The sequence below is a fragment of the Ixodes scapularis genome, unplaced genomic scaffold (genome assembly GCF_016920785.2).
Source record: "Ixodes scapularis isolate PalLabHiFi unplaced genomic scaffold, ASM1692078v2 ptg000005l_1___fragment_1__unscaffolded, whole genome shotgun sequence".
In the NCBI taxonomy this organism is placed as follows: domain Eukaryota; kingdom Metazoa; phylum Arthropoda; class Arachnida; order Ixodida; family Ixodidae; genus Ixodes; species Ixodes scapularis.
In genome coordinates, this window is record NW_024609885.1 from 627126 (window position 1) to 641213 (window position 14088).

Consider the following 14088-nt stretch of genomic DNA (forward strand, 5'->3'; position numbering starts at 1 on the left):
AATGATAGTTCCGACGTTCAGTTTTAGTTAACTACGAAAAAACATTCCATTTCTATTATATGGTGAGACATACGGAGGCGTAATCAAATAAAAACGCAGCCTTACCAATGCTGCCTCAGCGCGCCGCTAACGTGTATAAGTGCCGCAGCGCCATCTACTTTTTCCCTGGCGAAGTGCCACGCCTGAGCCGGCGCGCTCGCCACACTTCTCCTTGTAGCCACTGTACCCGGGGTCCCGAGTGAAAGATCGCAAAAGAGAGCGACAGGACACGAGAGAAAGAAAGCAACGTTGCCAGCTGAAGGACGGCAGTCGCAATGGTGAACGCGAAGAGTGAAAACTCTCAGCAATATAAACAGTGATAATTTAACGTTGTAAACTAAATTATGAGCTATTTTAACGCATCATCACGAACCAGCGCAAGTAGACAGTTAGTCAAAATCCAAACACACAAAAAAATACACTCACACAGCGCTGAACTATCAACTGAGTTGTATTTCAAACTTCCTCTTCTTCGACCCCAAGGAATAGGTTGTCAAAGAAGAAAAAGGGAGACAAGGCAAATGGGGGAAGGCAAAAGAAAAAGAAAAGGAAAACAGATGAATAGAAGACAAAGAAAAGGAAAATAAAGGAGAATAATACTAATGCACCAGAGTCCAAGAGTTACAAAAAATACAAAAATAATTACAAAATTAATCAAGCACAGGTATAAACCAGGTGATATGCCGGCCTACTGTCGACTACACTCTCGGCGTAAATAGTTTGAGTGATGCAAAATGTTCAAGAGTTACAGAAATTAGTTGTTAAATAATATAAGATGTAAACAAAAATCAGTGGTTATACTGGCTTACCGTGTACATTTTCGGGATGCATCATGCGAAACACTTCCATCGAGGGACTAGTCCCTTTCGGCGGATCATTGTCCTTGAGAAACTCGTACACGTCGATGGGCACGTCCCCGCTCGAAAACTCCTTTCCCGTGGTGGAATAGACGAGTTTCCCGTAAAGTCTAAACACGACGTCCGCGTCGTAGTCGTGCTTCCTCAGGAGCTCGGCTGCCACCAGTTCTCGCCACAAGTGCTTGCCCACCCAGGTGTTTGCGGCGCGCGCAATCGCACGCAGCACAACCTCGGAGGCCTCGTTCCCGGCCGATACTCTGCCTTCGAGCCTCTCCAGAAAACCAAACACGTCCGCGTGCTTGTCCAAGAGCCGCTCGGCTATCGCGGTAGTCATTTCGATCACGGTGGTCCACAGATCCATGTCGTGAAACACCGACCCGTAATCCAAATTGTCTTTTGAAGAAGAAGTTTCTCTAAATACGGAGCTCATTGCGTCTTCTTCCGTTTCGGCGTCGCACACGAGCTCAAACAGTTTCACCGCCGCGTCTCCGTGTGCGAGTTTGGCCGCGAGGCTCGGATGGACGCGCTCGCTCCAGTCTGTTCCCGGGATCCGTTCGCGAGGCATCCGCCTGACTCTCTTGATCAGGCCGGCCCAATCCAGCCTGTAGTTTTCAAACGTGGACACCGCCTCACGGTATCGCTCGAACAGCCCTAACAACCTACGCTCGTCCTTCCGCAACTCGTTTATAAATTCGATCACGGTAGGGTTCAGTTCGCAAACCACGCCGTCGGCCAGCACGGTGGCCATGAGTTTAACGTCGATCCAATCGTTTCGGTAATTGAAGGCCCGAGAATGAGAGGTCATCATGGTGTCGTACTCTTCTTTCGAATAATACTCGCGCATCCGCCGAAAAAACCACTCGCAGACGGTGGACCGCTTCGCGAATGTCTTGGCCGCTTCCACGACCCTGACGAGAAAGTACTCGTCCAGGTCGGGGTGATCGTCCACGTAATTCAAGAGCGGAACGTTGGACCGAGCGTCCTTCAGGGTCTTCTCCATTATTTCGCACACCAGGGCGGCCAGCTCGTGGTTGCCCGCCGCCAACAGAGCGTACTTGCGAAGAATCTCAACGTCTCTCTGAAGTGGCGGCGGGGGAAAGCGCCCAAAGAACACGTTTAGAGCCGTCTGTGTCTTTTCAATCGTGCGAACGCAAGCGACGTGCGCGAGAAGAAACCTCATACTGTCGACCGCGTCTCTGACATTTGCGAACGTTTTGGCAAAGGCACTCGGGTCGCACGACTCGCCCAGTTTGGCTCGAATCTTTGCCAGGGCCTCGGCCGCGTGTAGAACCCTGCCTCTGTAATCGGCGTCCGAGAGCACCACTTGCTTGACGACGCGATAATACAGACTACACAATTCCGGAGGAAACACGCCGAGTATCTCGTTGTACAAGTTCTTTACCGACGACACCGTTTTGAGGAGTTGCACTATCGCGGCCGTGTTGTAACCTCTTTCCGTGGCCAGAGTGGACAGCCACTCTTTGGGCGACCGCGTTCCGCGCGTCGTCTCCAACGCCGCGTCGTATCCAAATACCCCGTGGCGGTCTTCCGTGTAGTCGCTACCAACTCCCGTCAGAAAACCCCAGTGCTCTCCGAACGTAGTCAGGCGGCCCACTTCTTCGATCACGGTCCGCGTCCTATTCAAGCTTTCTCTGATATTGTCTTCCAGTTCTGACAACTGCGATTTATTTAACGCACCGGTACGCACGATTGCGGCCCTGAGGTTCTCGTTGTCGATGGTCGCGTCCAGAGGCACGGGCGATATTCGCTCCTTGGCTCTGCGCATGTGATCGATGGCATCGTCCGTAAATACCTTACGAACGTGTGCCTCGTAAGCCGCCAACGAACACACCAGGGTCTCGGCGTGAGGCACGTACACTTCGGCTAGAGACTCCTTCGACACCGTTCTGCCGTCGCGCATTGCCTCGAATTCGTCGTAGAGGCCGGCCTGCGCGCTAACCGCGTTCAACGTCTTGGCGAATGGCATACAGTCGCGCTGGTAGTAGTAGTTGGTCAGGTGGTTGGGAAAATCTCTCCCGGCCGCAAACGCCGCAGACAACACGGCCCGATGCTTTTCAAAGAGAGCGGCCCCTTCGCGTATCCTGTCGGCGATTCTAGCGAGTGTCGCTCCAAACTCGGCCAAGTCGTCGGACGCCACTCTGCCTAGGACGTCCTTGGAGGCTCGCAAAAACTCTTGGTCCGCTTCGAGGGATCTGACTCGCGCGCTAGTTTGGGGCACCACGGCTAGGATCTCTCGCCTAGACTCCACGTGCGTCTCGTACTCTGCGTCGTAGATACGGTAGTGCTTTGAGACTCGTTCGTAAGACGCCACGGCCTCGTTCAACTCCCCAGTGGTGTTCAAGTCTAGGCTTTGGACAAGAGACGCGAGGGAATTTTTGACACAAGCATCGCAAAAGGCCAGAAACACTTTATATTCGCGAGCGTTGGCGACTCCCGACTGGATTCCGCCCGATTCAAAGTCCGGGTGTCGCGAAATGTAGTCGATAACGCGAGATGGAAGTCGAACGCATATCCTCTGTCGTTCGCTCTTTAGAAAACGAAAGACTCGTCCGACCTCCCTCAACCGATCCAACAACTGTTGCGCGTCTTTGAAGGAAACGAGCGTGTTGTTTTGCGCCCGGTTGCGCAGGCGTTCGTACTCTTTTAAGTCCTCGTCAAATTTTGTCAAGCCGTTCTTCTTTAACTCGTCCACCGCGTCGGCAATTTCTCGGTCGGACTTGGCCACCCCTATCACGCGCTCGTTCGCCTTCACTATCCCTTCGAGTCTAGATAGGTCGATCCATAACGTCTCGAGTAAAGAGTCTAGAAACTCGATCCTATCACCACTCTGCAAAGACGCGTGTTTCTTTAGGTAGACGTCGATCCATCCGACCAGGTCCTTCTCTCGTAGAGCCAAAAAATCTAGAGTTTGTTTCTGGGCACCGTATTGCAGGGCGACTGGTTTCTAATCGCGCACGTACAAGGCGTCCCGCACGTTTTCAAAGACTCGCATCCTGGCTTCCTTCTCAAAGAGAACCTTTACATAGTCGCCCGTGTGCCGGAGCGCGTCCGCGTCCATAGTCGCGAGCGCGTCGGGAGAAGCTATCGCTTCCAACACCCCCGTCGTCCCGTCATCCGAGTCGGCGTACGCCCTGGGCAGCGGATCGGTTCTCCTCACGCTCTCCGCGTAAGGCGTCAGGTGCGACTCTATCGCATGAGTCACCTCCTTGGTTTCTCGCACCATTGTCGCTACGAATCGGGCCATCTCGGTAAAGTCGCGCGTACTCTGTTGCACGTCGAGGTCGTCCGTAGAGGTGCGTCGGCCCAATACGTCCGTGAGGAAAAGATACTTTTTGGTCCGCGCAATCCGAGCTCGCAACACATTTTCCTCGAACGGCGTCCCGATTCCACGTATGGGCGCGACAATCTCCCTCTCGATGATCGCCCTGCGATCCTTCAAAAATTGCATCTCGGTCGCGTACGCCTCGCCATCGCTCTCGTCGCACACGTATCTGGGCAGGACCCAGTTTGAGTACCAATCGTCGAATCCCGACCTCGAAGATGCAGCCAACGGAGCGTCCGAGTTCGGCCACCGGGCCGCGGCGGATCGTGCCGACAAAGAAGAAGATAGGAAGACGAACAAGTCTCGAGTAAACGGCTTGCTTCTCTTTTCAATCAATAAAGATTTTATTCGCAGAGACTCGTTCCATGCGTCCACCTTACTCTTGACGGCGCGGGCCGAACGCAGCGTCGACAAGACGCTAAACACTGTGCCAACGACGGGCTCCGCGTTTAGGTTAGGACAGGTGTCGATGTCAGTGTCTGCTTTCGCGGATCGCGACGCTTCCCTCGTCGCGTCCAATTCCGCCAATAATTTCGAATACAACTTCAAATCCCTTTCCAGGTCCAAGTGCCGATACTCTACCTCATCTGCGTCGTCTTCCTTTAGGTCCGACATTGAATTGCCCAGCGATTCGTCCGAGTAGATTCTGGTCACTAACTTTGCGGGCGATTCGTCTTTGGCGCGACGGTGCGCGAGGATGGACTCGTAGATTGCTACGTATTCCCGAGCCAGAGACGCGCGCTTGGGTTGTACCTTGTCCTTCAGACGAACAATTTCTTTCCGACAAGATTCCCACGTCGCGGCAGGCAAGGTGCGGTGCAAGCCCTCCCTGTACGCTCGCCTGACGGCGACAAAGTCGGAATTGGCAGCCGCCTCGTACGCCTCGGCGCGAGGTTCCGTGATCAAACGTTCGGCGTCCAGAGCCGACGAAATGTCTAGCGTCTTTTTGCGATCTTCGTACGCCGCGACGAGAGACCGACTCGCCTTTTCCCAGTCTACCCGAGAGTCGAAGACTCCCTCCAGCCACTTTGGATACGAGACGGTCTCCGTGTCAAATACAGTCTTTGGCACGTCAGGTGCATCTGTAATGTCCCACAGTTTGAGCTGCTTCACTATTCCGAATATCTTGTACTTTTCAAAGACTTTGTACATTGCCAGGTAGTTTTTGGCGTCCCTACACATGTTCAATAGCTCGAAAACGAAGCTTCGAGTCAGGTCGGCGTGATGACGCTTAATCAGGTCTTTTTGCGACATTGTCGTCAATTCGATTCGCTTTAGAAAATCGAGCACTCTCGCGTTATCGCCTCGCTGCGGCCAGGGAGAAAGCTTCAGGTCCCGCGTTAGCCTTTCGACGTGTCGAAAGCAGTTCATCAAGTCCGTTTCTTGGCCCAGAGCCTCGTATATTTCGGCCTTTCGCCGAACGTAGGCCGCTCTCTTTGCGTGGGCGTTTGCGATTCTGTCCCAGGGAAAGGTGGCCACAACGTCGATGGCGCCTTCGCGTATTATCCTGGCGAGGTAATCGTCTTCTCCGGTAACGCCGTCCTCGTACTGACGAACGTACTCTCCGTCCGGAGAGTCCATGCCCCAGTCACGCAGAGACTCTCTGTAGCGCTTTTCGTTTTCCACCAACTCTCTAATCTTGGCGACTTTCTCGGTCACGGTGGCCAGCGTGTCCTTTGGCGAGATCATTTCCGTGTTTAGCCACTTGGCGTAATTCCGACCGGCACGTTCGATCGCCTTACGTACCTCTTCCGATCCGTGCACTTTGAGATTTTCGACTCGGGTCAGGTCGGGAAACTCTTTCCGGACCGCGTCGACCATCTGCGCGTAGGCGGCGTGGCACGCCAGCCACGCCTCTAGCTCTGGTCTCAGGTCCGTCTCGTCGGCGAAATCGAGAAAGAGACGCTCCCTAAAAGTTTCCAGAACTGTGTCCTCTAGCCGTAGAAATCGGCGGTCCACGCACTTTTCCGCGTATTTGGCCTCGCGCAAAAACTCGAAAAACTCGACCGTCACTCTTTCGCGCAAGAGCCTCCACATGGCGTCGTAAGATTTTGCGACGAGTTTGCGAGCGACGTCGGCGTCCTCGTTCGCCACGGTCCAGCGGATAAATTCGATTTTCCAGTCGTCGTCGTCTTCCGCATCGACCATCTTCAGCAGACTCGACACCTTGAATCTAGACAGTTTGGAAGAGACGGCGCTTTGCGAAACGCGCAAGGTGCCGACGAGATTGCGCAAGTAGACCCTCACTCGAGCTTCCAGACTAAACTGCTTGGTCTTCCAGTACGCCGTTCGCGCCGCGTGCAACAGCTCGGTGATTTGCGCGACCCCGAGGTCTCGATGCAGCTCCCAATAGTTTTCGCCATTTGCCGATCTCGTCGAAAAGAGATTGTTTACGCTTTCGCGCGACGCCTCGGTGGACGGAAAAAAGGAAGCGCGGTGCTTGCCCCACGTCGCGACGTGTTTCACGTACTCCTTGTTCGCCTCTATCAGTGTAGCGACCGCCGACCGAGCTCGCCTCACAATCTCCGAGTGCCGCTCGAAATTCTCGTGCGCCTTTCGAATGCGATCAAACGCCACCGTCGCTACAATGTCGTACGGGGCTTTGATTTTGTCCAACAAATCCTTGTCGAAACCCTCGTACTCGCCAAAGGCGACTGGGTCCTTTTCGTGCGTCTGCGGGTATCTATCGATGGGTCCGCTCATTCCCCACTCGCGGATCTTATCTCTACGTTCGCGCTCCGTAGTCATTAGGGATTTGAGTTCGGAAACATTTTTGTGCAGCGTCTGCAAGTTACACTTCGACTGGCTAATTATCTTTTCGATCCATAGTTCGGGCGCAGCGTTCATGGTGGCCAGGATCGCGTCGTTCCAAGTCTTTAGGTTTGGTACGCTCGAAGGCAGTTTCACGAGCGGAGGGGCACTAAGCAGGCCGCTGTCACCGAGAAACTTTCTCATGTTTTCGTAGTCTCTGTGGCGTTCCTGTACGAGCCGATAGAGTCTATCGAAATCGTCTTTGGGAAACTTTGACTTGAGACGCACTTTCCACTCGTACAAACCTTTGGAGGTGGCGTGAGCAAACAGAGACGCGGCGTCGGCCTCGTCAAACATACATTTGCCGTGCCTCGCGATTAAAGGATAGTAAGGTCCCAATTTTTCAATTTTTTCATCGACGTCGCCGCTATCGCCCACGCCAGCGAGGAGTAGTCGTCGTAACTCGTTCAGGTGCGGTTTCAATCGCTCAAATTTTTCGTAGAGCACCTTCCAGTCGACGTCGATCAAGGCCTTCCTAATGTCCTCCTCGTCGTTCTCCAGCCAGCGCTTTCTCAAGACGGCGTCCTTGCGAACGGCATCGAGGTCCCTAGCAAATTCTCTCAGGAGATCCTCTAGGCTCCGAAACTTGGCGTAATGTGCCAATAGTGACGTTATGAAGGCGCTACCGTCCTGCAAATACTCGTCAGATTTAATCTTGTTAAACAAGTCCCTCGTCTCTTCCTCTTCGCGGACTTTGTGCGCGGCCGGATGGGTCACCGCCCAGACGAGCGCGTCCCTATGTTTGTGCTCCGTGTAGTTCTTTAAAATCTTTTCGAACGCGTCTAGTATGGCCTGCAACTCGGTCGGCGACAGCGTAGGTGCGGAGAGAAAGACGAACCGCTTGACGTTGTCAATCTTTGCGATTTCGCCAACGGCTTTCAAGAGTTCCGGAGAAAACTTTTCGTCAATAAAGGTCTGGGCATATTCAACCTTGGCTTTCAACTCGGCGTAAATGCGAAGAGTCTGACCTTCCTCGGCGGCGACCCAGCGAACGAGCGCCGCGTCCCACTGCGGCGTGCCCGCGGCATCGAAAACGGCCCGGAGCAGTGGATCGAACGCTGGATGCTGGCTAGACCACGAAGAGTGCCGCGTGACTTTCTTGCACCACTCTTCGAAGAGTCGCTTAAACTTTAGAACGGAATCCTGCCAGATCTGGGACTGGTATCGCTCGAGCACAGAGTTGTACTTTTTAAACGTATTGGTTTTAACGTCGTAGTACATTCCGCCGCTAATGCCGTACAAGTACTTGTCCACGGCATCTAGGTCGTACACGTCCAAGTCGTACAAATTACTAAGCATGTCGTCGCCAGCAAATTCCACGCCCAACGCCTCGGGGTACTGCTTTATCACGTCCCTGGTCCTGACTGTGTACATGAATTCGCCCAGGACGTTGTTTGGGTCCTTATACATTCTGTAGATCAAGTGTTTGAGGGCCGGGATGACTACGTTGCGCAGAAACCCGGGCTTGTATTTCTCGCTGGCCAGCGAATTGACCTTGGACTGAATGCTCTTGAGATAGAGTGTGTAGGAAAAGACGAAGTCTATGGCTCGCTTCGGAGCGTACAACGCCGTTCGAATGTCGTTAGCGTGGTTCGCCACAATGTAATCAAACACGCGATTGGCCGTGTCGCCGTAGTCTTTGTAACGGGTAGTTTCGACACCAGCGTTAGAGTACAGCGCGTAGTAAAAATCTTTAAAGTAGTCGTCGACTGTACTTTCCAACCTTGCCTCAAACCCTATGGGAATGGCTTTCAAAGGTTTGAACAAGAGATTGTCGGTGGTCATTTTTTTATTTCAGCTACAGAAACACGTTTTCGCCTTTAGCGCGTTTATTTCTATAATAGGTCATTGCCGCGTAAGTCACGACTCCCGCTGTGGCCAGGACGGCAACTCCACCGACGACGTACAGCCAACCGCTTCCTTCGTCTTCCGCTGCAACAGTCTGATACGGCGTCTTGGCGACGTCCGACACTTTTTCGTTGCGCGTCGTTTCTTTAGGAAGAGCCGAATCTCGAAGAGACGGTATCGCGTCGTCCGACCGTCGTCTCTTGGCCGCCCCCGCCGCAGTCTGAGGGGACGTTTGGGCGACGCCCGACTCCTTCTCTTTGGGCGTCGTTTCCCTAGGAGGAGCCGAATCCCGATGAGACGGTATCGCGTCGTCCGACCGCCGTCTATGTGCCGCCTCCGCCGCAGTCTGAGCTGATGTTTGGGCGACGCTCGACTCCTTCTCCATGGGCGTCCTTAGGAGGAGGGGGAGGAGGAGGAGGAGTCGACGGCGACTCGTTCGTGCTATCCCGAAGAGACGGTCTAGCGCCGTCCGAAAGTCGTCTCTTGGTACCGACACCCCTCAGCTTCGAGTTGTAGCTGGAAATTAAAGACTCGACGCCGACATAGTCCAGACCGTTGTCGTAAAAGGTCTCGATCAAACTGTCTACGTCGTGAAGGTCGGCGTCGTACAGCTTTTTTTCCTCGGTCTTCATGACCACCTCGACGCCGGCATCTTTCAGTCTGTCTCGCGTGTACACCGTGGCCAGGAACTTGCCGAGTAGATTGTTCTGATCTCTGTACATTCTGACGATGACGTGTTTTAAGGCTGGCACGGCCACCTTCTCGTGTTCGGCCTTGAGCTCGGCGGACCTCTTAAAGTGAAGAAGAAACGCGGTGTATTCGTTAATCACGTCGTTCATTCGGGTCACGTCGTTAAATAGACCAAGTATAACGTTGCGATACTTGGCCACGATGTAATCGTACGCGGCTTTCATTATCTCTCTGTCGGTCCTGTACCCCGTGTGCGCCCCGGCTCTATCGTACAATTCATTAATGTGCACTCGCAAATAGTCGTCCATCGACTTTTCGAGTCGTTCTTCAAACTGAGAAGGAGGCTTCTTGAGTATAACGTTATTCTTATTAGACATTGTTAGGTGTTTTGTATTAGTCCTGGACGTCAGCCGTAAACTTTGATGTTGTATTCGGAAAGAGCTCGGGTCACGTCATCTACAAAAAGCGTCTTGCGGTGTTGCATCTGGGCGTAGACGACCGCCTTTCCGACGACCTCGGTGACGAATCTATCGACCTCGAATTGCATGTTACCGTACACGTTCTCTGATATGCGATCGATCTCCATCTCCTTGGCCAATCGACGCAATTCGTTCTTACAGAGAACGTCGTCCACGGCAGTCGTTGGCTGTCGACTCTCCAATTGCTGCTGCTTCTTATTCTTGGCTACCGTCCTCTTTTGCCGGGTCACGTTGTTTGAGGCGTTTTTTATGCGCGCCATATTCTCACCATCCATCTCCTCTAACGATATAAGCGGGAAACTTCAGTTTTTTATTTGAAATCGACGTTACAATCATGTTACGCGTATACTACGACAACCTGGCAAACACCATCGCGACCGGACTTCGAAATCCCGGCGACTCCAGCGTCTTTGTCGACTTTCTCTACGCCTTGGAGACTATGCACGCGGCGACGATCCTTCTCGTCGGCCGCCCCTTCATGACGGTAGGCGCAGCGCTGCATCGATTCCATAGCCGCACGAAAAACAGATACAGACTCAACCTGTACGTCTACATGAGACTGGTTCGGACGGAAGTCTGGTACCTCAAGACGGCCTGTCGATACATCGACTTTCGCCTCTACCGCGACGACGCAAGCGCCCTCGGTTCGGTGATCTGCGACTACACGTACGAAAGCGGTCGAGTGTACGCGAACGCGACCGCCTTTCGCTACGAAGAGGCCAGCAAGATTCTGTGTCTGACTGTGACCGACTCTCTCACCTTCTTTGTGGCCTGCGTTCGCAAGTTGAGTTACCTGCTTGACATGCCTCCCGATCGAGTCGTTTGCAGCGTCGTCGAGCCACGCACCTTGAAAAACGCCAGAGTGCATCGAGATTTTATGAGCCTGTACGAGAGCGTAGATCCGAGGTACTTTAGAGTTTGCGATTACCTTGACTGGTTGTGTAGGTATCCTTTGTTTGGGCAATAAAAATAAAAAAAAAACCGTGCACGTTGAGTTTTCGTCTTAATCTCCTCGCGTAAGCATGAGTAACGACGTAGATATGACCAAGGTCGAAGAAGAAGAAGAAGAAGAAGAATGGATAGTGTTAGACGAATGGAACGATGGCGATGATGAAAAAGAGGAGGGAGAGATTACGGACGACGAGGTCAACCACTCCGCTCAGACTATTTATAGTTCCGAAGACGAGACGAACGATCGGTATAATCGTTTCAAAAACGAACGTTGGCGGGTATGGAAGAGGCGCCCCGCTACCGGCTCGTACTACCGGGCGACCGGATACCTTACCCCGTACAAGTGGACGTCTTTGAAACAATGTTGCGCGGATTCGAAGAAAAAGCCAACGTCATGATAGAAGCTCCTACCGGATCGGGCAAGCCAATGGCCATGCTCGGAGCCGTTCGCGAATGGATAACGACACGACCCAGCGGCAAAATCTACCTCTGCTCTAGAACGCACCAACAGCTCGACCAAATGGTAGCGGTGGCCAAGGCGTTCATCGGAGACGCCGCGCACATTTCTCGTCTCGTCGGCAAGGACCGAGGCTGCCTCTTGGAACAGGAAGTCCACAGCGGTAACGTGCCCCAACTCTGCAGTCAACACAGGGCCTCGTCGACGTGCCGATTGTACCGCAATTGGAAAGAGCAGCATGGACCAGAGACGCGTTTGCCCGACGTTAGGGACATCGAGGACTTGGTGGAGAGTTGTGCTGCAAACGATATCTGCCCCTACTACGTCAACGAACAGTACTACGTAGCCAGGTCGAAAATAGTGCTGGCTCCCTACAACTACTTGATCGATCCCTTCGTCCGTAGCACGCTCAACATCAATCTCAGCGGCGCGATTCTGATCCTCGACGAGGCGCACAACATTGAAACGTTTTGTAGAGACGCCATGTCCCTACAAGTTTCCAGATCGCAGCTTCAGACGTACGCACGACGATTTTCTCGCTACGTCGAGCTTCGCGAATTCTTCGAGGGGCTCCTGGCCATGATGAACGACGTTGGATATGCGATTGTTCGCGGCGATGATCTCCAGGCCAAGAAAGAGGAGACGCTACCTCAAGACGGACAACGTGAGCCTGGGTCAAGTCGTGAGTCCCTTAACGTCTCGACATCCTTTGTCCGACCGGTTAAACACCACGTTGATTGACCGCATCGTCACTCAGTTTTACTACCCCGAGATATTTGGTGCCCAAGGCTTTGCAATGTTTGTCGTCCAGGGTCGCGAGTCGCCAGAACTCAGGATGACCTGCATGGACTCGAGTTACGCCATGAAGACTGTGTCGTCGTGCACGCACTCTATCGTCCTGGCCTCGGGGACTCTGAGTCCGATGTCGTCGTACGAAAAGGAATTGGGCGTCTTCTTCACTCACAAGGTGTCCGCCAAGGAACACGTCGTGTCCAAGCGTCACGTCTTTGTCCGTAGGATCTCGCATTCGCTCAAGGGTGACAAAGAGTTTTACATGAATTACAGCGCATGCCAGAACGAAGAGCTACTCAAGGCCGTAGGTTCCGTCGTCTACGAGTCGACCAAGATCCTGAAGAAAAACGTCGGCGAAACAAAGGCTGGCGTCCTGTGCTTCTTCCCTTCTTACAAGCTACTTCACACCTGTCGAGACGTGTGGCGCAAAGTGCCTCTATGGGCCAAGTTGGTCAAGGTGGTCGGCGGGCATCTGTTCTTGGAAGATTCTGAAAACTCGGACCTCTTGTTCGATAGGTACAAGACTGCGTTGATTGACGGAGAGCCCGGCACGGTGGCCCTGTTTCTAGTCGTGCACAGAGGAAAAATGAGCGAAGGCGTCGACTTCTCCGATTCGCTGGCTCGACTCGTCGTATCCGTGGGGTTACCCTATCCGTCGTATCACAGTCCGGACGTAAAGGTCAAGGTCGAGTTTAACCGCAGCAGGGGCGGAGACGGGGACGAATGGTATAAAACGCAGGCGATGCGAGCGGTTAACCAGTCCGTGGGACGCTGCGTACGTCACGTGAACGACTGGGGGGCCGTCCTATTGCTCGACAGTAGGTATTTTAGACCCGACGTTTGGAGCGATTTATCGCATTGGGTCCAGGTCTGCGAAGACGAGTCGTCCACCTTCAAAGACACGAAGAAATCTTTGCTCGAGCTAAACTCGTTTTTGAACGGTCGTCTATGAAAATGCATATCCTCAGTTTGCACACGTATCTGCGCGAACACAGATACACGGCTAGCCGACAGGGCTACGCTTACTGGTATTGCACGATTCGCGACGCTACTATTGCTCCTACACCAGCTGCTTCGGTCAACAGCGATCCCGTTTCGACCGACCAGGCTCCAACACGAGTCGCTACTGTTCCATCGGACAAGCGGGGACCGTCCGACAAGCCTATACTCGAATCGTGCACGTGCGAGACTGCTCCTACACCAGCTGCTTCGGTCAACAGCGATCCCGTTTCGGCCGACCAGGCTCCAGTACGAGTCGCTACTCTTCCACTGGACAAGCGGGGACTGTCTGACAAGACTATACTCGAATGGTGCGTGATTGAATACGCCAATACTCTACCGTCGGTAGAAGAATTTCAAACGAGATACAACCTGTGGACTGGTGGAAGGGACAAGTTCGACGCAGGAGTGTTGAAAAACTTTATGACTGCGCCGATACCTCCCTCTTCGGACGAATATGACACCTACGTTAGAGAAGTGGAGATTGCCATGGAGAAGCTGGGCATATATTTTACTCCGACAATCGTCTCGAACCTCATGGAATTGTACGAAAGATTGCACGGACTGTCGGACGCAGACACGCGCGAGCTGGTGTTGCACTTTTGGAGAAAGCCCAAGGCCCGAGTGGATTCTCGTCGAGATTCTTCTCTATTGCATAAAGGTGGGCGTCGGTGTCTACGACATCGTTGACGGGCATCTCGACTGGATTCGAGGCGAGATCCGGAACGACATGCTGCGCAACATTCGAGACCAGTTGAGTGCGTCTTTCGACCCGGACAACGTGCAGCGAGACAAGTTGGAGAAGGACATTCTCGCGTACCG

General features: G+C 53.3%; 1 protein-coding gene across 1 annotated transcript; it reads left to right on the plus strand.

Moving 5' to 3' along the window:
- Positions 1–12310: 12310 nt before the first annotated feature.
- Positions 12311–13219, plus strand: LOC115331870 (Fanconi anemia group J protein homolog). The gene has a single exon (XM_040219052.1). It carries the CDS (start codon positions 12311–12313, stop codon positions 13217–13219), a length of 909 nt encoding a protein of 302 aa, XP_040074986.1.
- The last annotated feature ends 869 nt before the right edge of the window (positions 13220–14088 follow it).